Raw genomic sequence first — 22,367 nt, forward strand, 5'->3', positions numbered from 1 at the left:
GAAGTCTGAACAAAACTAGAGTGAAATTATGGTGCTAGAACACTGTGTGATGAAGTGTAAAATATCTGCATGCCTAGTGTACTGTGGAAGGACAGAGCAGGGCCACCTCAATTATCTTGGAGGAAGCAATGAGGTTAAGAAGTTCTCCCATGAAGATAGGATACTTGGAGTGGTTCCTCAGACATGATACAGCTAGAAGACTGAGTGGGCTGGGGGGAGGCGATGCAGGCCAAAGGGACCACATGGGTGACTCCAGGGGCTCAAGAGAGCATGGCAAGTCATAAGAAGTTCAAATGACTCAGTGTCACTGAATTCAAGGACATAGATGAGGGTGTAATATGAGATGTTGTCATGTTGCTCATGACCAAAGGACTTCTTTCAGTCATGACTTTTTTAATTATAGAAGGGACTTTAATTGATTTCTGAAGATAATATGGAGCCATTTAATAATTTTAAGCAGAGCAACATGAGCTGGTGTTGGTTTGGTAGGATGCAGGAGTCTCATCAACCTTCGTATATTTTTGAGCACTTACCAATGTTCTAGGTCCTGTACTACTCACAGTTCTGGAAGGAAAGGTCTAGAGTCAGAAGACATAGGCAGGTGCCTACAGATCATTTTCAAATTCTGAATAAAAACAGATGCAGCTTACTCTAAGCCAGTGGCAGAAGGGTGGTCACTGCTGTAGGAGGTACACAAGGAGGGTATTAATGCTTAGCAGAGCTTCCCACTCCTTCCAGGGTCTGTCATGGGCAGCTGCTAACGCTGGGCCTGGGCTACAATAGGCAGTGCAATTCTGGGGAACAAAGCTTGGCCAGAAAACAAAATCCTGCCTGGAAAGAATGACAGGAATAGACCAGACCTCAGAGTGTTAAAGGCTCAGAGTGTAGATATTCTCAGGAGATGACACTCTGTCCTTTGTAGGGCTAGAGTAGCCTCCCACCTGCAATAAATCTCTGCTGTGCTATTGAGTTTTTTGAAGACCTGGTATCATCACAGGGGACCAAACACATCTACTCCTCCCAATCCTAAATTTTGTAGGAATACAATTCCATGGGATTAAAGAGAAACTTCAGAGAGTCTTCTCTAGAGCCCTTATCCACTTGCTTAAGAGGCATGGTATTGAATAATCTCTGGCGGCGGGCGAACCTTGTAGTAGAATCCTCATCACATTAGAGATCTGAGAAATAGAATCAAATGCCCACTATTTCCAGTCCTAGAACAGGATATCCACAATGTCCCAGAAAGTCTACAATGACAGCCACAAAAATATCTTTCCATCCCTGAAAGAAACAAGCAGTACAAATTTTTTTAAAAAAAATTTCATTTATTTATTCATGAGACACACACACACACACACACACACAGAGAGAGAGAGAGAGAGAGAGAGAGAGGCAGAGACACAGGCAGGGGGAGAAGCAGGCTCTGTGCAGGGAGCCCGATGCGGGACTCGATCCCCAGCCCCGGATCATGTCCAGAGCCAAAGGCAGGTGCTCAACCGCTGAGCCCCCCAGGCACCCCCCGAACAGTACAAGTTACGAGGCCAAGCCCCTGGGCCCAAGGCCATCAGGAAGAACTTGCCTCTTCCCCAAACTGCAGTAGGGAATTGACCCTGGAAGGGACTCCGATGGAAGCGTAAGATTCCCTGCGCATAAGATGGAGATAGCAGAGGCCCTGGCTTCTCTTTGGTGCTGCCAGGAAGTAAACACTCGATGGCACAATTTGTATGAAGAGAAAATTACCTCTAATTAGAGGTTGGGATAAAAATATCCCCAATCTGTAAACAAAGTAGTTGGAGCATCCTGGAGGCACACAGCTTGGGCTGCAGAGCTGCAGACACGCAGTCTGCCCACTACTAGCAGCCGTCCCACCCCTGCTCCTGAGTCTGCTCCTCAGCCTGGTTCTGGGTCCTTCTGATAGCACATCCCCGGTCCTGAAGCGTGAATGAGGAAGGTTTCCCATCTTTGCCCCAGGCCAGTGGAAATATTCATCGGGTCAAGTGGAGGAAAGAGCTGGTTTATTCCATCTCATCACAGGTGTCCTTCCTGAAGGTGGTCTGGGGAGTGTTGCTCGTGAGCTGTTTCCCTTTTCCCTGGTGTCTGGCGGGAGCATCCAGGCAAGCCCTGCTTCTCTGCTTCCTCCAAGAAGGAAATGCGGCAGGCGCCCTAACAGGGGAACTTGGGCCTCAGGGCCCTCAGCCTAGGAACAGCAAGCCCTGGGTCAGGCTTCCACTGCGGCCACGACATCGTCCTTTCAGTGCTGGTTGTTGTGTTGCGCTTTCAGGTGTCCTGGTGAGTAAAAGACCCTGGCTGCTGGTGGTGGGACGCTCTAACTCCTCCCCTAGCACAGGTGAGTGACTCCTTCTTCCACCCAAGGCATGCATGATCCGCTTACTTAAATACACACCACACACAAACACGCACTAATGCACTCTAGCACACCCAGCCTCCTTTGGGTAAATTCGAAAGGGCTGCTAAGCAGCTTCTTATAAAAGTCTCTCTCTAAGAAAACACTTTAAGCCCAAACTTTGGCATTAATATGACCTTCCTTAACTGAACCACTACAAAGGAGACGACCACGCAAATAAATTGAACCATACAACTTCCCTTCTTTATACAGCATGAGCAGCACATCTAGTTAGAGGGGATGGCGGGTTTGTTCCCTACTTCCCTTAGATAGGGAGAGGGGTGGACATCCTCCTATTTATTTATTTATTTATTTTTATTTTTTTTTACATCCTCCTATTTAAATGAAATTGAAGAAATACTTAGAAGAGAAGGAGCAGGGTTTGATAGTTGGGAGAAAATGTGAGTGAACAGAGTTGGAAATATTTCAAGGAAGAGGAAACTTGAATGGAGGTGAGATGGAGCAGCAGAATCTTTGATAAGCCCTGAAGAGGCATGCTTTCACGGAAGAACTCAAGGGTCAGAGATTCCCCACAGTCAATAGATCTCACTTCTCTCTTGCTGTGAAGGTTGACTTTGGGTGGTTATTCAGGTGTATAATGGCACACTGAAGGAACAGAAGCCAGAGTCATGTCGCTTTTTAAGAATATAATCCACCGAGAGAACAAACACACATTGATGTAAAACTTCCTCTCTGCTTCTCATTCTCTGTGACCCATCTACAGGCTGACCGTTCTTTTCTTTATGAAGACTCTTTGGGAATATCGTAGTCATTTGGCCCAATCTGAGCCAAACTAGTAGGAAAGGAAAGGGGTACAGATGACAAAGGGGGTACATCTATTGAGCACTTAGCATGTTCTAGACCTTTATTTCACATAATTTTCACAATGACCTCTTGAGGTGGGTATTGTCCCTATTTTACAGACAAGGAAGCCAAAGCTCAGAGAAATTAAATAACTTTCCCAAGGTTACAAAAACCTAGAATTTGAATCACTGTCCATCAGTCTCCAGAGCTTACATTTCCCCTCCTGTAATTGCTGCTTCCGGGACCTCTCCAGTCTGTTCAGGGGTGATGCTCACAGGAAAACGCTACTCTTTGCTACTTGATTTACACTTTACATTAGTATTGAACCGTCTTGTAAATGCTTTCGCTCAAGTTTAGCACACACACATTTGGTTCCCTGAGGTCTTTTAAGAAATGTATCTCTCCTTAGTAAGTCACATATTAGAAATAAGCACATTTGGTTCGAAAATGTGGTGATAGAAGCATAGATTCCACACCTCCACTCATTGGATGCTTCCACAACTCTAATTCCCTTCCAAACAGGGCCAGAGCTCCCCTGGGAACAATTAAATCATATGGAGAAGCAGATCATTTGACAGCCAAATGCATCCTACCACGTCCTGGTGCATCATCACCAGTGAGGCTCCATTCCAGGATTGTGTCTCAACCACTGGCCATGACATGCAGACTCCATCTGTGGAGGAAAATCAATGTTTTACAATGAAGCACCTGCATCCGCTCTCATAGGAACCTCTGTTCCATATAGAATATTCACAGAGCCATTCTCTGTGGCCTTGTTCTGAGTTTGAAAAGATTCCCTAGGGCAGCCGGGGTGGCTCAGCGGTTTAGTGCCGCCTTCAGCCCAAGGTGTGATCCTGGGGACCTGGGATCGAGTCCTGCGTCCGGCTCCTGCATGGAGCCTGCTTCTCCCTCTGCCTGTGTCTCTGCCTCTCTGTGTCTCTCATGAATAAGTAAGTAAGTAAATAAATAATCTTAAAAAAAAAAGATTCCCTAACAGAGAAGACAATTTAACAGATAGAACCATGTCACAATGCAAACACAAGAAATCCAGTAGGAGAAAAGAGGCACTAGTTTCTGAAAACTGTCCACAGTTGGACACCTCATATTTCTCAGGTAACCAAAATCATTCTTTCATTTAGGCAAATAAACCTGGTTGTATACCCAGGAACTAAAGAGAATGACAGAGAAAAGAGAAAGCAAAAGGAAAAAAGTCAGTGGGCCTAAGAAGAATTTTCCTCTTTTTAATTCCTGTTTATTGTGTTTGATGAAGGGAGAAAGACTCCTGCTATAATATAATTTTCACATACTTTTACTTGTGACTGGAATATGGTGAACTGGAACAGAAAGAAGGGTTAAGAAAGGAAAGGCAAATAAAATAATAATAAGTTGTTGAGTTGTTTTAAAATTTTTATTCTGTCTTTATGAGATTTTGAGAATGTAATTAATTCACACTTGCAAAGTTTTGAGCAATTATAAAGATTTATAAAGTAGATCATAAAGTGATGGCAGTTGAAGCATATCCCTGGCAACAACCTCAATCTTTTTTTTATTTTAACAACCTCAATCTATTTCACGTTTCTTGGCATTCATAATTTGGTAGCTATGTAAATTATACACACAGATGCACTGTTCTACTTTGTAAAGCCTAAAAATACTAAATACTAAAAAATATAGAGTGATGGATGAAAAATGAAGTCCTTAAAGTTTAAAAAAATATTAGTTGTTGGAAACTCTGGTATATTTTACTGACAACTGTACTCAAAATTCTGTTTTTACCTTGTTGTTTCCTGGAGCATTAGGGGTGTATTTTCTACGTTAGGTATAATACAAGCTATTTCAAGAATCTTTCACAGTATTAAGGGGCACACAGAACTTCTTACATCCTTAGGTCCAATTTTCAGTACATTTTATCCTTCATCATGTCTGCTTGTCTTCATAAGATTCTGCTCCATTTTCTACTGTAGCCTTACCATTTTCCAATATTCAGAAATCAGAGCAAAGATATCCTGCTTTTCTTCAGAATGAACTATGGATACATTTCATCCTGTTTTTGATCTACCATAGAAACTATGGATTATGTTTATTTTAGAAAGACATCATTTTATATACTAGATATTATATGTCTGGCTTATGTTTTAAACAGATTTAAATAGCTTATGTCTTATTTTTTAAAAGAAATTTTTATTGGAGTTCAATTTGTAGCTTATGTTTTTATTTTTTTATTTATTTTTATTTTTTAGCTTATGTTTTTAAATAGCGCTTTTTCCTCCCATCCCATTTGGAATCAGGTCCTCAAACGACGTGCAGGCAATACCGCTTCAAAGACAAGGAGTTAGATGGTATCCCTGTTTGTGAGGAGACTCTTCATTTCCAGGTTTTACCCGGGCTCCCTTCTTGAGCTGTGGTGCCGGCTTCGTCTTCCAGCTCTGGAAATGCGCCCGCCGCAGTCTTGAAGGAGCTTCTTTACCTCCTCGCGTCCAGCTCTTTGAATGGGACCGCTTGGCGCCGGTCCAGAGCATCCCCGCATCCATAGCAACCAGAGTTCAGCTTCCTTTGTCACCTTGGCGACGGCTGCGCCGGGCCGTGGTCGCTATGGAGACCGGGGGCGGGTCGCCGGGGCCCGGGCAGGCAGGGCGCATGCGCGCGGGGAGCCCAGCTGCGCGGCGAGCCCGTGGCCCCTCAGCTCCCGCGACATGGCGCTCAGGCGGCGGCCGGCGGGTTGGCTCTGCGCGCGGCTGCCCGGCCTCGTCCTCCTGCTGCTGCTCAGGGGTGAGTGCGCGAGTTCTGCCCCGGGGGGCCAGGCGGGACAGCGGTCCCGGCGCGGGCAGGGCGGGGGCTCGGCCGGAGGGGCGGCGGGGGGCGGGGGGCAGCGGCCGGGGCAGCGGGTCGGTGCGGGGGGGTGGTCAGCGGGTCGGTGCGGGGGGGAGGGCAGCGGGTCGGTGCGGGGGGCGGTCAGCGGGTCGGTGCGGGGGGGGTCAGCGGGTCGGTGCAGGGGGGAGGGCAGCGGGTCGGTGCGGGGAGCGGTCAGCGGGTCGGTGCGGGGGGGGGTGGTCAGCGGGTCGGTGCAGGGGGAGGGCAGCGGGTCGGTATGGGGGGGAGGGCAGCGGGTCGGTGCGGGGGGCGGTCAGCGGGTCGGTGGGGGGGGGTCAGCGGGTCGGTGCACGGGGGAGGGCAGCGGGTCGGTGCGGGGAGCGGTCAGCGGGTCGGTGCGGGGGGGGGGGGGGGTCAGCGGGTCGGTGCAGGGGGGAGGGCAGCGGGTCGGTGCGGGGGGGAGGGCAGCGGATCGGTGCGGGGGGGGGTCAGCGGGTCGGTGCAGGGGGGAGGGCAGCGGGTCGGTGCGGGGGCGGTCAGCGGGTCGGTGCGGGGGGGGGTCAGCGGGTCGGTGCAGGGGGGAGGGCAGCGGGTCGGTGCGGGGGCGGGGGCACCGGGTCGGTGCAGGGTTAGCGGGTCGGTGCTGTAGGGGGACCGGGTCGGTGCAGGGCAGGGGTCAGCGGGTCTGTGCCGGGGATCTGTGGCCGGGGCACCGGGGGCCCGCCGAGTGGAGGGCACCGCTCTCTGCACCGACAGACCTCGGGAGCGGAGGCGTGAGGTCCGAACTTGCTAGAAGACTCTGCAGACGGGCGCCTGGGTCAGCAGTGGTCAGTGAGGGGCCTCCCGAGGTGTCGGGGGCACGACCCCGAGGCCTGGGTGTCCTCCCCATGGGTGAGGGGCCTCCCGAGGTGCAGGGGGCACGACCCCGAAGCCCAGGTGTCCTCCCGGTAGGTGAGCGGCCTCCGGAGGTGCAGGGGCACGACTCTGAGGCCTGGGCATCCTCCCCATAGGTGAAGGGCCTCCTGAGGTGCAGGGGGTCACGACCCCCAGGCCCCGCGTCCTCCGGGTGGGTGAGGAGCCTCCCGAGGTGCAGGGAGCAGGACCTCCAAGCCCGGGTGTCCTCCCCATGGGTGAGCGGCCTCCCGAGGTGCGGGGGGGCACGACCCAGAGGCCTGGGTGTCCCTCCCGGTGGGTGAGCAGCCTCCTGAGGTGCGGGCGGCTCACCCGGTTGGTCGCAGCCTTAGGAGATGTGATTGTTAATTTCTCTCCTGCTGTAAACAAAGGAACTGAATCGGGCAAACCCAGCTTTACTTCGGGGGAAATAAAACGGCCTGGGTGTCAGGCAGGTGTCCTATGTGTCAACAGCCAGGCCTAGGAGACCCGGCAGACCCGCACCTGGAAAGAGCATCTGGGCCGGTTCGATCAGGTCACAACAGTAACGTTGGGCGGTTTGTGTCCCCCCACCGGTTGGTAAGGCCCTGGGGTTTGTTGTCCAGGACCGTTGGGCAGAGGACTGGAGATGGTGTTTAGTGAACAGGACTGTCCTCTAGGTGCTTGGAAGTCCTGAGCTCCCTTGGTGCTGACCCAACTGTGTGCGGGGTTATTAACCCACTTCCAGGTAAGAGAACTGAGACCTAAGTCAGGTCCCCTTTCCAAGACTGCAAGTGGTGAAGACTCACCTTTGCCTAAAGCACCCCTTGCTCCCTGAGTGGACATCCACAGGTGGCCACACGAGCTCTTTTCAGCTCCGAGGTCATGTTAGTGTTTGGCTTAGTTGCCCTTGTCATCCCATGATGTTTTCCAGAATATACAAATTAAAGCACGAAGTGACTGTTTGGGAGTGGGGGTGGACAGACTAGGAAAACAAAGCACTCCTGTGTTTGATGTTCATTCTTGTGGAATGTTCCTATCCGTGATAGATAAAAAGTGAGAGTCTGAGGAGCCATGGAAACAGGCTTTATGATGAGGGGTAGGTTTCAGGGTATAGATGTTGTCCATCTACTTTGCCTGAAAGTGATTTCCAGAAACATGTGGTTGAGGGAGAGAAATGATCAAAGGCTAGCCAGGGGACAAGGGTGTCAGGAATGTCCAGCTCCCGGCTTTGTTGGTCACACTGACACTGTCCTATTCACAGACTGGAACAACTCCCTATTGTTGAAAAGTTCTGTTCACAGGAAAGTTTGCAGTTTTTATTGCAGACGCATTTGGCAATTCTATTTAGGAATGAATTTCAGCTTGGTGGCTTGTTAATAAAATTAGAAGATGCTAAGGACCTCACATACCCTTAACTCTAGTTTGCTTTCCTGGAAGTGCAGGTTTTGTGGCTTTCTTGATATTAACGGCTGGGATTTACCTGCAGAGAGCACAGGAGGAAGAATAAAATTTTGCAAAGTAGGACTGATGACAATCATTCTGAGGGGATGCAGCTATCTTTTTTTTTAGTAGGGAGCACTTTTTCTGTTATTTTGTGTGTACTTTTTTTTTATTTTTATTTATTTATGATAGTCACAGAGAGAGAGAGAGAGAGAGAGGCAGAGACACAGGCAGAGAGAGAAGCAGGCTCCATGCACCGGGAGCCCGATGTGGGACTCGATCCCGGGTCTCCAGGATCGCGCCCTGGGCCAAAGGCAGGCGCCAAACCGCTGCGCCACCCAGGGATCCCATTTTGTGTGTACTTTAAACATACTGTAATACCTTGAAAACTTTTTTCTTCCATGGGTCAGGACAGTTGTGTCTCTCTTGTTTTTGTAATTCTTTTCAATTACTACAATTACTGCTTTCTTCAGCATTGTCATTTAAATACATTTCTTCCTGATTTATTACATTCTTTATTAGCCTTTGCCGGGCTCTGTTATAACAATTTAATATATATTCATTTCATGTTGATAACAACTCAGGGGTTGCTACTATTATTTTGCGCACTTTGTGGATGAAGAAACAGAAGAATGGAGAGTTTCCGTAACTTGCTCAGGGTGATAAGCCCATGCATTTTAAATTTAGAAATCTTGAACTATTTGCGTTAATCTAATTTCTGGTTGCTTGTATTAGTGCATTTGACAGTGGATTTCTTCTTAGGCTCCAAATTATTAGGCTAACAAATTATTAAATGTTCAGAGCTGTGTGGTTTGCATATAAAATATTCTTTTGTTATGTTGGTGACAGGTGCAATTCAGTCTTACAGATGTTACACAATGTGTCTTTTTTTGAATGATTATGTAGTAATTCCTTTTTGGTTTCCAAATCTTTTGATGTCCTAGAGAGAAGGGCTTCATTTAGAATTAAAACCGTAACAGTTTATATTCTTGGGATAAGACAACTTGTGTGCTGAAGTTTAGCAAAATCTGGAAATTGAAATTTCCCGGAAGATTTTTGAAAACGATCCTAAAACATTTTTTAGAATGACTTATTTTATATTGTTTTAATTCCTTTTAAGTTATGTGGCAGATATAATTACTATCAGGCGTGTGTGTGTGTGTGTGTGTGTGTGTGTGTGTTCGTGTTCAGAAAAACAAAGAACACCTGCCCTGCAGCCTGCAGTGCCTCAAATCAGCTGTTCATTCCCCAATGACTTGTTGATAGACATTTCTTCCTGAGTGCTTCAGGCTGCGGAGATTGAATGGATAGCTATTAGAGATCCTTAATCATAAGTAATTGCAGTATTACATCCAGACAAAATTATTCTACCCCCAGCCCCTAAGGTCTCTGTAGCTTGGTCTTAAGGAAGCCCAGTAGGGGAGGCTCAGAACAGTTTCTTTGAAAGAAACCAGATTTGTAATTAAGCACATATAATGTAATGGAAGGAGCTATGGATTTAGTATATCTGGATATACTAGCAGCTGTTAGAGATGTGGTATTAGCAGATTCCTTCTCCACAAATTCTTTGGATTTTTTTCAAAGCACAAGTGCGGTAAAAGAAAAGAAACTATGTGAATAAAGTTAGGATGTATAGAGTCTGTTGAATGAGACTCTAGTCATGAAGTTGGATTCTCCTTTTTAAGTTATGTTTGGAATCAGGTGGTTTGAGTGTGACGCTGTTAGGGTTGAATACAGATTTCACAGATTTCTTCTTTCTCTGCCCTCTGAGTGCTAACCATATATGCAAATAGTTTCACTGGGGTATAAAGAGATCCTGAGAGAAAGTTTTGGTAAGCACATTCTTTTACACCTAGTTTAGCAAGGACAGTATCCGCTGTGGGACTGTATATGGAGATCTAAGGCCTTCATTTACTGCCTCTTTGCCACTTGTCATGACAAACAGAAAGCTCCTCGAGAATTAGCCTTTGTTTCTGATATAAGGGAATGCTGTAGTATTTTGTGTTGGTGTGTTTTCTTTGTTTTTAGGTGGTGTCTATTATATGGTATGCATTAGTTTTCCCTGTGAGTAGTTAGTGTGTGTCCAGCAGGGGTTTCAGTGCTGATTGCGTAGAAACCTCAAACTGTTTAATAAATGAAGGCTGCCCATAAACAGTTTTTCTTATGTTATCTTTCACTTTCACAGAATCCCAAAGGTTCTGTGGTTCAACTTTCTCTCTGTAAATTATTGCCAACATTCTGCTGTATTCATGCCGCTACCGCCTAACCTGACCTAGCTCGCAGTGACCCCTCCTATTTCCATATAAGCACAGCTCTTAGTTTGTAGTTCAGTTTAGTACAGCAGTTGTTTGAGTATCTATAATATGCCAGGCACTATTGTTTGTGCCAAGGGTACAGAAAGGAATAAGGTATCCCCAGTTCCAGAAGAGCCAGGGCAGTTGTATGCTGAATTGTATTGGGTTTCAGTGACTGGGTGTAAATATGTGTTATCCTCTCAATGATATCAAAAATTCACTGGGAACAGAGGCTGAATTTAATTTCTTTTGTATCTTTCCAGATACGACGATGGTAAATATTCTTTTTGTCACTTGCAAGTCAGTTATCTTAAAAACTTCCTCTGTGTCTAGGCATTTTTTTATGTATCTTAGCTCTAGTGGCTGCAGGAACTTTTGGAAAATCTGTTTTTACTATAGTGGTTTCTATGAAAGAAAACAAATGGTATTTCTTGGTTTAATTAAAAATCTTTACCATCTATGCACTTATACAAGGTTAAGGGAAAAAAAAGTGGGGAAATGCTTATCGTAAACTTAAGTGTTGCGAGCTGCAGATAGGGCTAGCATATACATATGATCACAGTCTTGCAAAACTTGCAAAACTAATCCTGTGCTTAGGGGAAAAAAAAAAACCTCTGGAATATAATGAACCAAAATGTTGATAAGTGCTGTTTTTGAGTGGTGATTCTCATGGCTGATTGTTTTCTACTCTTCTCTTTTTCTGGCTGATTCTTCTGTCCCTTTTCCAAGTTTTCTTTAATGAAGATTTTTTTTTTTTTATATAATGAAAAAAATTGCATTTTGTGTTGGCCTCTAATAGATAAAATAGTAGAATTTTAAATTTGGCACTAGTCAAGGTTTTATTTTTTTAAAAAAAGATTTTATTTATTTGAGAGAGAGGAGAGAGCGAGAGCATGGCATGGGATGGGCAGAGTGAGAGGGAGAAGCAGACTGCCTGCTGAGCGGGGAGCCTGGCATAGGGCTCAATCCCAGGACCCTGGGATCATGACCCCAGCCGAAGGCAGACACTTAATGGACTGAGCCACCCTGGCACCTCAAGATTTTCTTTTAAGATGGAAAAACTTTGTTTAGTTCAATGTAATAGCATGTTGCTTGTGCGCCTTGGTTAAAGTCAGCCACAGTGGATGAAAGAGGGGCCAACTGGATTCAGTTGTTTGATCATGCATTCTTTGTGACGCATTTGGGAGATGGCTGTCACTGGCTTTTGGGTTGGGGAGCCAGCTGTGGCATCCTCAGCAAATGGTTAACTGGGAAACTGAAAGAGAGCTGATGAGAAAATTTGCCTCTCTCCCCCTTTTTTTGAACAAACAAAATGATCCGAATACTTGCTCTGGTCCGCCTGTTCAGAGTCAGCCGGCATTTATTGAACACCTCCTTTGTGCCAGCTGGGCAACTTCTGGAGGACTGTTTTCTTTGTCTTGGGTGAGAGGAACACCAGGTCAAATTGACTTCCTTGGAAAATAGACTCTGAAAGATGTTTCCTGAAGTGAGCTGTCAGCACATGCACCCTTATCACTTCTTCCTGCCCATGGACTTCCTTATTTGATGTCTTTCTCTAAGGAAAATATATAATGTCTTTAGAATGAGGTGCAGCTGTCTGGAGGGTTACAAAGAATGCAGCAAATCATAAGACAGCTGCGTGGTTTGTTTTTTTTTTCCCCCTTGCCATGGTTTTCCTCTAAAGTATCTCTGTCAGGGTGCTGGAACTTAACCAGCCAATCCATATTTATTTGGCAGTCTCTGTTTTCACGGCTGTGAAGCTTTCCATGAGCAAAACAGGGGAGTCTAAGATGAATACTTCTCCAGACCAAGAAACATACAGTTTTGATAGTGAACATAGTAGCATTTGGATAAAATATTTTATTTTATTTTTTAAAGATTTTATTTATTTATTTATTCGAGAGAGAGAGAGAGAGAGAGAGAGAGAGAGGCAGGCAGGCAGAGGGAGAAGCTGCTCCATGCAAGGAGCCTGACGTGGGACTCCATCCCAGGAAGTTAGGAAGTTCAAGGTCACTTCCTTCAGGTGGGTCTTGATCTTCAATTCACTTTTACGCATATCTAACAATTTATTTTGTCCTTGAAATATAGATTTGCTGGAGGTATCATTTTTGGTTGACAGTTTCTATGACTTATTTTTTTTAAGATTTTTAAAAATTTATTTATTCATGAGAGACACAGAGAGAGGCAGAGATATACGCAGAGGGAGAAGCAGGCTCCATGCGGGGAGCCCAGTGTGGGATTCCATCTGGGACCCTGGGGTCACGACCTGAGCCAAAGGCAGAAGCTCAACCCTGAGCCACCCAGGCACCCGTTACTTTATCTTAGAGCCTGGAATATGTAACACAGATGCTTTCTGGTTTCCATTATTACTGTTGTGAGGTCCGCACTTAGTCATATCCTTAGCCTTTTCTAGGTTGCCTCTTTTCTCTCCAGCTACTTTAAACATATTTTCTTTGTCTTTGGTAATCTGAAATGTTACTACACTGTGTCTAGGATGGATTTCTTTTTAGCTATTTTCCTTATTAATTTGTTATACTTTGTGTATCTCTGACTTTAGGTCTTTTATTTTTTTATTATTTTTTATTTTTTTTTGACTTTAGGTCTTTTCCTGAGAATTCTCATGTATTATCTGTTAAAATACTGTCTACCTTCTGTTTCCTTAATTCTTTCCTTCTGGGACTCTGATTCAATATGTATTCAGTCATTCTCTCTTCTAAGACTGTTAACCTTTCTGTCATAATTTCATATTTTCCCCTTCATGATATGCTTTATAGCTTTCTCTTTTTTCAGCTGTGTAATCTGTTATTTAACCAGTACATAAAGATTTTTTTAAACCAATTAATTTGCTCATTTCTGAAATGGGTTCTTTTTATAATCTGATCTCTTTTGCTTGTTCATTTTTTAAGAGTCCTTTTTATTTATTTATTTTTTAAGATTTTATTTATTTATTCATGAGAGACACAGAGAGAGAGGCAGAGACACAGGAAGAGGGAGAAGCAGGCTCCATGTAGGGAGCCTGCTGTGGGACTCGATCCTGGGTCTCTAGGATGACTCCTTGGGCCGAAGGCAAACGTTCAACCACTGAGCCACCCAGGTGTCCCCTAAAAGTCCTTTTTAATTTTTTTAAATATTTTATTTATTCATAGAGACACACACACACACAGAGGCAGAGACACAGGCAGAGGGAGAAGCAGGCTCCATGCAGAGAGCCTGACGTGGGACTCGATCCTAGGGTCTCCAGGATCAGGCCCTCGGCTGCAGGCAGCGCTAAACCGCTACGCCACTGGGGCTGCCCCTAAAAGTCCTTTTTAAAAAACATTTCATGCATAGCTGTTTTATATTTTTTATCTGATACCTCAAATGTCTGAAGTTCTTGGAGATCTAAATTTAATATTGTTTCTTACGATTCTTATGATGGTTTGTTCTATTTTACTCATAAGCTGATACTTGATTGATCGTAATTGGTGCAGTATCTGACTTGAAGATGCTTTTTGTGAGAGAGCATGCTTCCACCACGCAGTGACCACCTGGGATGGCTTAACCACTTGGAGGGTCCCTGGGATTATTTGAAAATCTCAGGCTCAACTTCTCTGCCTTCCTGCTGACCCAAGGGCACAGTCTCTCTACTGAAGTATTAAAAGTGAACATTTGCTTTCAGAGTCACATCCCCACCCATCTTTCTGGTTTCAGCCCATAGCTATTTTATTTGCCCTTTTAAAGATTCCCTCACTTTCTGGGAGCCCAGAGATGTATTAAAAACTATGGTTTACATAGGACCTTGTTGGAGTGAAAAGGCCTTTTGGAGTATCTAATCCACTATACTGTTGGAAACTGGAATCTCAGCTTTTATTTAACCCATTTCCCCTAATTATTGTAAGAGCCACATATATTTCTTTTTTTTTTAATTTTCTTAAACGATTTACTTATTTTTTAGAGAGTAAAAGAACATGTGCACAAGCAGGAGGGGTGGAGGGAGACTCAGTCTCAAGCAGACTCTGCATTGAGCATGAAGCCTGATGCAGGCTTGATCTCACGACCCTGAGATCATGACCTGAGCCAAACCAAGAGTTAGACACCACCCAGGCGCCCCTCACATACCTTTCTTTAATACCCATATGGTGAAGGTAATTCTTTTGTTTTCAGTTTCAAATATAAAAGTATTGACTATGTTTTTTCAGAGCACATATATCCCCATACAGGTTGTGATATATTTGAAGGAAGAGATTGCATGATTCTTGCTAAGCATCACTCCTTTGAAGATGGGGTTGTATTATTATTATTATTATTATTATTATTATTATTATTATTTTTGACATTTATTTTAGAGAGTGAGAGAGTCCATGAGCAAGTTGAGGGGAGGTGTAGAGGGAGAGAATCTTCAAGCAGACTCTCTGCTGAGTGTGGAGCCTGGTACAGGGCTTGATCCCACTACCCATGAGATCATGACCTGAGCCTAACCAAAGTGGGATGCTTAACTGATTGAGCCACCCAAGCATCCTGAGGGGTGTGTTATTTTAAATATATACTGAATTGTACAACTATTATCTCTGTCTTGGATTGGATTCTCTGAGAAGCAACCACCTATCATTCAAGATACAGAAACGTAAAATTTGGAGAGTTACAGCTGTTCTGCACTAGACAGGCAACTGGTGAAGGTGAAGGTAAAGACATTCAGGGGCAAAATGTAGAAGTAACCTTAAGCTTTATAGCTAGAATCTGAATCTGAGATCCAAATTCCTACAGAATAAAATGCTGGTTCTCTAAAAAGCTCAAACCATGTACTGTGAGGAAGAAAACCACCCACTGCATCTTGGGAAGGCTCCATTGTTTGTAGCCTTTCAGATACTTTTCTGGGTGAAGGAGGGAGCACAGCATCGTGGGTGTTAGGCATTCTGGATTCATTTCCCAGCATTGCATGTGATTCGTTTTTGGACCTTGGGGAGATAATATTGGTTTTAGTCCAAATCATTTGAAAGTAATTTAAACACCATCCCTTTCACACCACCAGCAGAACATCCACACTTCATTCCCCATATTAGATGACTCACTTTAGCTATATAAGTTTCACATCCAAAGTGATTTTATGGGAATTTAAGAGAATTTTTAACTGATTAGTTGAATTAATTTGTTAATTAAAAGTGCATTAGAAAGCTTTGAAAACCTAGTTTATAGAAATCTCTTTCTCTTCTGAAAGTGTAGAAGTGTATTAGAGCCAGGTAAGCTTGGTTTGAACTCTAAGTGGTTGGGAACATTAATCTTTCAGAGCCTCAGGTTTTTTGGGGTTTTTTTTTTGTGTTTTTTTTTTCTGCTATAGCTGTACTACATCTAATGTTTTAAGAGTTTCTAAGTTTGTTTACCCCAAAGAAAAAAATTGAGGGCTATTTTGTTGGGTTGGTGTTCTAAATTTAGTTTGATTTCTTTGTATCAGATATGAAGTTTCATTCAGACCATAAGCCCACTGGTAATAAAGAACGGGTTTAGAACCTAGTTGTGAATCTCTAGAACACTGGTTCAATAGAAACAAATATTTTAAGTGTCTCTAATTTGCCAGGCAATTGTTTCATGCCATTAGGGTACATTGGTGAAGTAGCTTATGTTATGAACACTTTATAGGAACTAATGAAAGCTATGGACCCTTTCCTCCAAACAGTATTCCTATCTGCATATATAAATTTTTTTAAAAGATTTTATTTATTTATTCACGAGAGACAGAGAGAGAGAGAGAGAGAAAGGCAGAAAGACAGGCAGAGGGAGAAGCAGGCTCCATGCAGGGAGCCTGACGTGGGACTTGATCCCGAGCCTCCAGGATCATGCCTTGGGCTGAAGGCGGCTCTAAACCACTGAGCCACCTGGACTGCCCTATAAAAAATTTTTTTTATATACTATTTTTGGGGGTTCACAGCTCCCAGAGGATTATTAATGCACCTTGGGTTGAGAAGCCAGCTCTAGGTCTCAGGATCCTAATGGGGGACACATCCTTTGAATGTTTTTTGAAATAGATGCTGACTGCAGCAGAGTTCAGGAGGGTTACAAAAATATTATTATTATGCTATTTCTTCTTTCCATTAATTCTGTTATAGCCTAACTTTTCTGTTAGACTATTTGTGGATAATGACCGTTAGTGTCAAATAGCTGGTCATATTTTCTATACGGTTCCAATTTAAATTACTCTGTAGGTAAGTCAGAGAATGAAGACTTTGATTTAAATGAAAATATTCATGTAACTTTAGAAATGCTTAATTCTATTCCACAGTGTTTCATCATGTTAGTACAGCTCCAGGAGGTGTGCAGGGTTAAGCCATATGAAAAACAGAATGAAATGTCGAGATGAAATTATTGCTGGAATTCCTCTTCCATCTACCTCTGGTGTCTGTGTATATCAGGTCTCTCTCTCTCTCTCTCTTTCTCTTTTCCTCTCTGGCTCACTCTTTCTTTCTCTTATTTAGGCATTAGTGATAAGAGAAGAGTCCTAAAGACATTTAATAGCATTGAATGAGGGATTTGGACTTCATTGAAGCCAGAACAAATATTTTCTCCTCCTATTACCCTGTGGCCAATAACCCATATGCTGCTTGCAAATTACAACAAACCATTCCTCAGAGTGAGTTCAGGGTCGGGTAACTTTTTTTAGAAGGAGTATGTTTTTGTGTTTTGTTCTCTTTTCAACTCACAGATTTTACTTTCTGTGTTCTTGTAAAGTACATTTTCTACGTGTAGGGTAAATAAAATCTGTTAAAACTTCGGTTGCTTCTATTCTTATATGTGAGCAGTACCTTTAAACTCATATTTTTTTAAAGCTACTTTTAATGAAACCTTGGGGAAGAAAATTTAATTAGAATTTAGAGACTGTTTTTAAGCCTCATGACTTACCTATAGCCCAATGATAATGTGATTTGTTTGGTTGTAAAGCCTTAGTTTTCAGCGCAAATCGTGGCTTTCCCTTCAAGAGAGAAATCACTAGACTCTGGTTTCCTAATGGCAGAGATGAGGCAATTCTTTCATTTCCACATCCACCCTTTCCATTGAAGAGCTGGATTCTAGAGAAATGTTGCTTTCTTTTTTCCTATTGCAAGATTATGGCTATATAATTGAGGAAAAATTGATCATAAGACTCAATTCTCTTTTTATTGGGAATCATGATTTGGGGCATGGTCTTTGGCTCTGTAGAATTGTTTCATCATTATTGTTTCATCAGAATTGTCTTCTGAGTAACCCTTGTTTTTTCCATTTCTATTTTATTATCATGGCCCATCTTCCCTCAAATACAGAGCATACTCTTCTCTAAAGAGCATACTCTTCTTACTCATTCCCTGGTATCCAGCTTAGTGTACTTCTCTGTAAAGTCTTTTTTTTTTTTTTTTAGATCTTTAACCTGGAGTGATCTTCTGAATTCCTATTTATTAGGAAGAGCATAAACTAGACTAAGAGTTGGATCCCAACCCTACTGTATGACTTACCAAAGTTAATTTCTTGTTCTATAAAAGATTAGTGGTAATGTGTAACTTTGTAGGATTGTTTTGCAAACCAGTGACTATATATAAAGGTCCTATCAGAGTATTTAAATGATAACAAATATAACAGTAATTAATATAGTAAAATTAAAGTTAATAATGTAATTCATGTAAGTACTCTGCAGAGGGCCTGGCATAATAATAAGCTTTTACTGTTAGGTTTATTTTTTGTTTTGGTGGGGGTTGGTCAATAACTGGTAGAGATTTACTTTATTAATAACTGTTGCTACTATTACTTCTGTTACTACTTTACTGCAATTCATCTGATCTTTAATTGTTGAGAGGCAAATTTATTTTTATTATTTTTATTTTTTATTTATTTACTTGAGAGAGAGAGTGCGTGAGGATGGGGGGAGGGTAGAGAAGCAGACTCCACTGTGCAGGGAGCCTGAGGTGGGGCTCAGTCCCCAGACCTTGGGATCATGACCTGAGCTGAAGGCAGACACTTGACTGACCCACCCACGTGTCCCTGAGAGGCAGTAAAGTGAAGTTTATCAAGCTTAGGCTTTTGGAATCCTCCCTTAGGGATCCCTTTCAAGGCACTGAATTTCATAATAGCAATATGTCCTCAAATTTGCATAAGTTAGATGCCTTAGCCAATAATCACTTAAGACTGTTTTCTTCTACTCTGCCTTCCCCTCTGTCATACTTCTTAAGTTGAGTAGCATCATAACGGTTGTAGGCATTTTTCCCAGCTATGGGAAGTTGAGTTAGGACATGTTCAGTTCTGGCTTTAGTGGGATTGTGTATGTGTCCACAGTTACTGTTATGTAGAGTTGTTATTGCTAACCACCACAGTGTAGGCATGGTTTCTAGGAATATTCTAACACATTGTTTGACTTATTAGGATTGTGATACGAAGTTGTAAAGCCCACTGTGAATGCCAATTCTAAACCTTTCTAATGCCACTGTAGTGAGTATGTGGTTGAAAAGCAGGTAATGAGTTTTCTCATGTCAAAGAGTAGGAAGACTTGTCACTATAAAAGAAAACTTGAAATATCTTGAAGTCTTACAGCTTAAATGTGAAAGAAACTTTATTGTATTTGTTTATTTTAAACAGAGAGCGTGTGCATGAGTGGGAGGTGCAGGTGGGGAGGGAGAGAGAATCCCAGGCAGGCTCCACACTCAATGTGAATTCTTACATGGGGCTCGATCTCAAAACCCTGAGATCATGACCTGAGCTGGAATCAAGAGTTGGACACTCAACCAGCTGAGCCACCTAGATGCCCTGAAGGAAACTTCAGAGATTTTTCTAAATTTGACAACGGTACATTAACACTGCATAATTTGCCAATAATGAATATTTGATTTTCCTATGATTTTTATCAATAATGAGTAAAGAATTATGAGGTGGAAATAAACTTTCCTAAAGTATTAATATTAAATTTTTCATTAATGCTGAAGGAAAGTCTTTTTTAGAAAATATTATTTTTGGAGAGCGCAAGCTGGGGAGGGGCTGAGGGAGAGGCAGAGGAAGAGCATCTCCGGCTGACTCCACGATGAGTGTGGAGCCCACCATGGGGCTTAGTCCTACAACTCTAACATCAGGAGTTGGATGCTTAACTGACTGAGCTGCCCAGGTGCCCCTGAAGTAAAGGCTTAATTATCATTGTTATTTTCATAGACAGTACTCCAAAATCATTGGCATATGATGAGGTGATCTAAAATCCTAAGATGTAGGAAAGATTGTAGAGTACCAAGGAGTTAATGAAAATATTATGTCTAGATTTTGTGGTATTTGTGTTGCCAACTTTTAAAATTGGCAACTTTTTGTGATTTTTGTTCTTATTTTTAATAAAGATTCACCTATTACCTAATTTTGTATTCATAATTTTATATTTGTTTTCCTAATGAGGGATTCAAAATTGTATGCTTTAGGCTACACAAAATTTGGTTTACCCTAATTATAGTCTAACTTGAATTATATCTTTGGATGTTAGATTGACCTACTCATTTAAATTATCAATGGCAGTATATTTTTCCTACTTGTGTGACTCATTACGTAGTTTGCAGTTGGAGGGTAGAAAACTTGTTTTATGCCTAGCGTAATTCTTGAAATAGCTATATTGATACAGGTATACAGATATTGATTGATGAGGGAACAGTGTGGCATAAGGAGGCATCTGTTCTTTAGTTATGGGTTTTGGGAACTTCAGTAACTATTTTAGATGGGGCTGACAAGTATTTCTGTTCACATATATTAATAGCCTTGACAGATGAGAAGCCATGGCCTAATTTGTGTGTTTCTTAATCTTTATTTTAAAGTACTTTGGAGACAGAAGACCAGGTTTCCACTTTGATCTCTGATACTTTCAAGTTTTGAAGTTATCTCTTAATCTGTTGAGAGGCAATTATACTACTCATTCTATAGGATTGTTACATGGATCAAATGAACTTGTGGGTATAAGTAATACTATAAATTATAAAATACTATACAGATGTAAACTATTATAATTCTTTACTCTGCTTTTTTCCCTTTGGGTTGCAGAGTTTCAGTAGAACTCCAATTCTCTAAAACATTAGGTTACAATCCTAATTAGAGGAACTTTCTTTATATTAAAGCTTCCCTCATAGTGTATTTTGATAACATAGCCAGTTTTTAAATTTATTTTTTTCTATGTAGGGAAGACATTTCAACTAAGGTACAGATGGTGTCCTGAATTCTTCTAAAAAAAAAAAAAACATGCAAAAAACAAAACCTAGTTTTAAGTTTCAGGAGTAAAGAAGAAAAATTTCTCTTTGACATTGTGGGATTTAAAAAGTGGTTCAGTGATATTTGTAGAAAAGGTTAGAGCTCTCATATTTGGGGAAATTTTCATGTCTGAACTAGCAGACTTTGAATAATAAGAAGCACTAGTGGGAATTTCAGCATATCTTTAAGTAAAGGGGCTGCCAATATAAATCAGTGAGTTTATATTAAAAATAAACATCTTATTAAATAAATAGCTAGTAAGAATGGATGAGTTCAGGATAAGAAAATGCCATGTGAATAAATAGATCTCCATGTTTCATAGGCTGTTCCTCACAACTGTTTTAGTGTTGCTTTTTTTTTCCAAATGCTTAATGAACTGAAGTGATGGATTTTCATGTCCTGAGATCAGTGTGCCATGTAATGTTACCTGCTCTTCACATGAAGGGCATTTTTTTGGAGAGGTATATGAGGAAAAAGTAGGGGTGTATGAGGGAAAAACATTCTGTAACTCAATAAAATACCTCTGTTTTAAGACCCAAGGTGCCTGGGTGGCTCCAGTCAGTGAAGCATCTGCCTTTGGCTCAGTGTGATCCCAGAGTCCTGAGATGGAGCCCCACATCGGGCTCCCTGCTTAGTGGGAAGCCTGCTTCTCCCTCTCCCTCCACTCCTGCTCCCCCTGCTTGTGCATGCGCACTCTCTCTCTGTCATGTAAATAAAGAAAATCTTAAAAGAAAAAACAAAACCCAAGGAGAATATAGTTTTCAAGAAAACACTAAAACAAACCGTGTGTTGGGTATTAAACCAAGGCCTTATGGGCATTAAATTCTGGACCCACAGCTCTCTCTCATAGATCATATTTCTACTCATTTCAAAGCATTAGTTGAAATCTGGAGAGTCTGAAAGTGTTAATTACTTCTCAAAATTAGAGGCATTCATTCATTGGAGAGCCAAAGTTTAAAATCTGTCTTGTTACAGACATAGATAGGTAAGGTAGTTAAAATATCCTCTTCTTTTAAAGATTGTTCATGTTGGAATTCTCTGGAAGAGGGAACAGTCTTATAGACCAAATAAAACTGCTCAATAATTGGATGGTTATCAGGAGATCCAGATTTTTGTCACTGATGTACCTGATGATATCAGCAACTCATTTAATCATTTTGTATTAAATTTTCTACCCACCACGGTAATATTTACCCCTCTCAACTCATACAGACATATGGCTTATAGAATTTTAGAGCTGAAAGGTATTGTAAGGCATGGTTTCTTAAGCTTGGCACTGTTGACATTTTGACCCCTATGTTATGGTGGCCATCCTGTGTATTGTACGATGTTTAGCAGCATCCCTGGCCTCTGATGCCCATAGTAGTGCCACTAGTTATGACAGCCAAAAATGATTACAGAAATTTCCAAATGTTTTATGAGTGGCAGTATCTCTCCCAGTTGAGAACCACTGATGTAAGAGCTTATTCAAGATAAGACAGCTGAGGCCTAATGAAGTTCAGTCACAGCTTTAGATCATATAAATATTAAGTGATTAT

General features: G+C 42.3%; 1 protein-coding gene across 1 annotated transcript in view; it reads left to right on the plus strand.

The window, feature by feature from the left end:
• Positions 1-5,867: 5,867 nt before the first annotated feature.
• JAM3 (junctional adhesion molecule 3) overlaps positions 5,868-22,367 on the plus strand; it is an 83,159-nt gene continuing 66,659 nt past the window's right edge. The window contains exon 1 of the mRNA XM_055307073.1: positions 5,868-5,977. Within this exon, the coding sequence (XP_055163048.1) occupies positions 5,902-5,977 (76 nt within the window). The 5' untranslated portion in view covers positions 5,868-5,901. The remainder of the gene's footprint in view (positions 5,978-22,367) is intronic.

The sequence above is a fragment of the Nyctereutes procyonoides genome, unplaced genomic scaffold (assembly GCF_905146905.1).
Source record: "Nyctereutes procyonoides isolate TBG_1078 unplaced genomic scaffold, NYPRO_anot_genome, whole genome shotgun sequence".
NCBI lineage: Eukaryota > Metazoa > Chordata > Mammalia > Carnivora > Canidae > Nyctereutes > Nyctereutes procyonoides.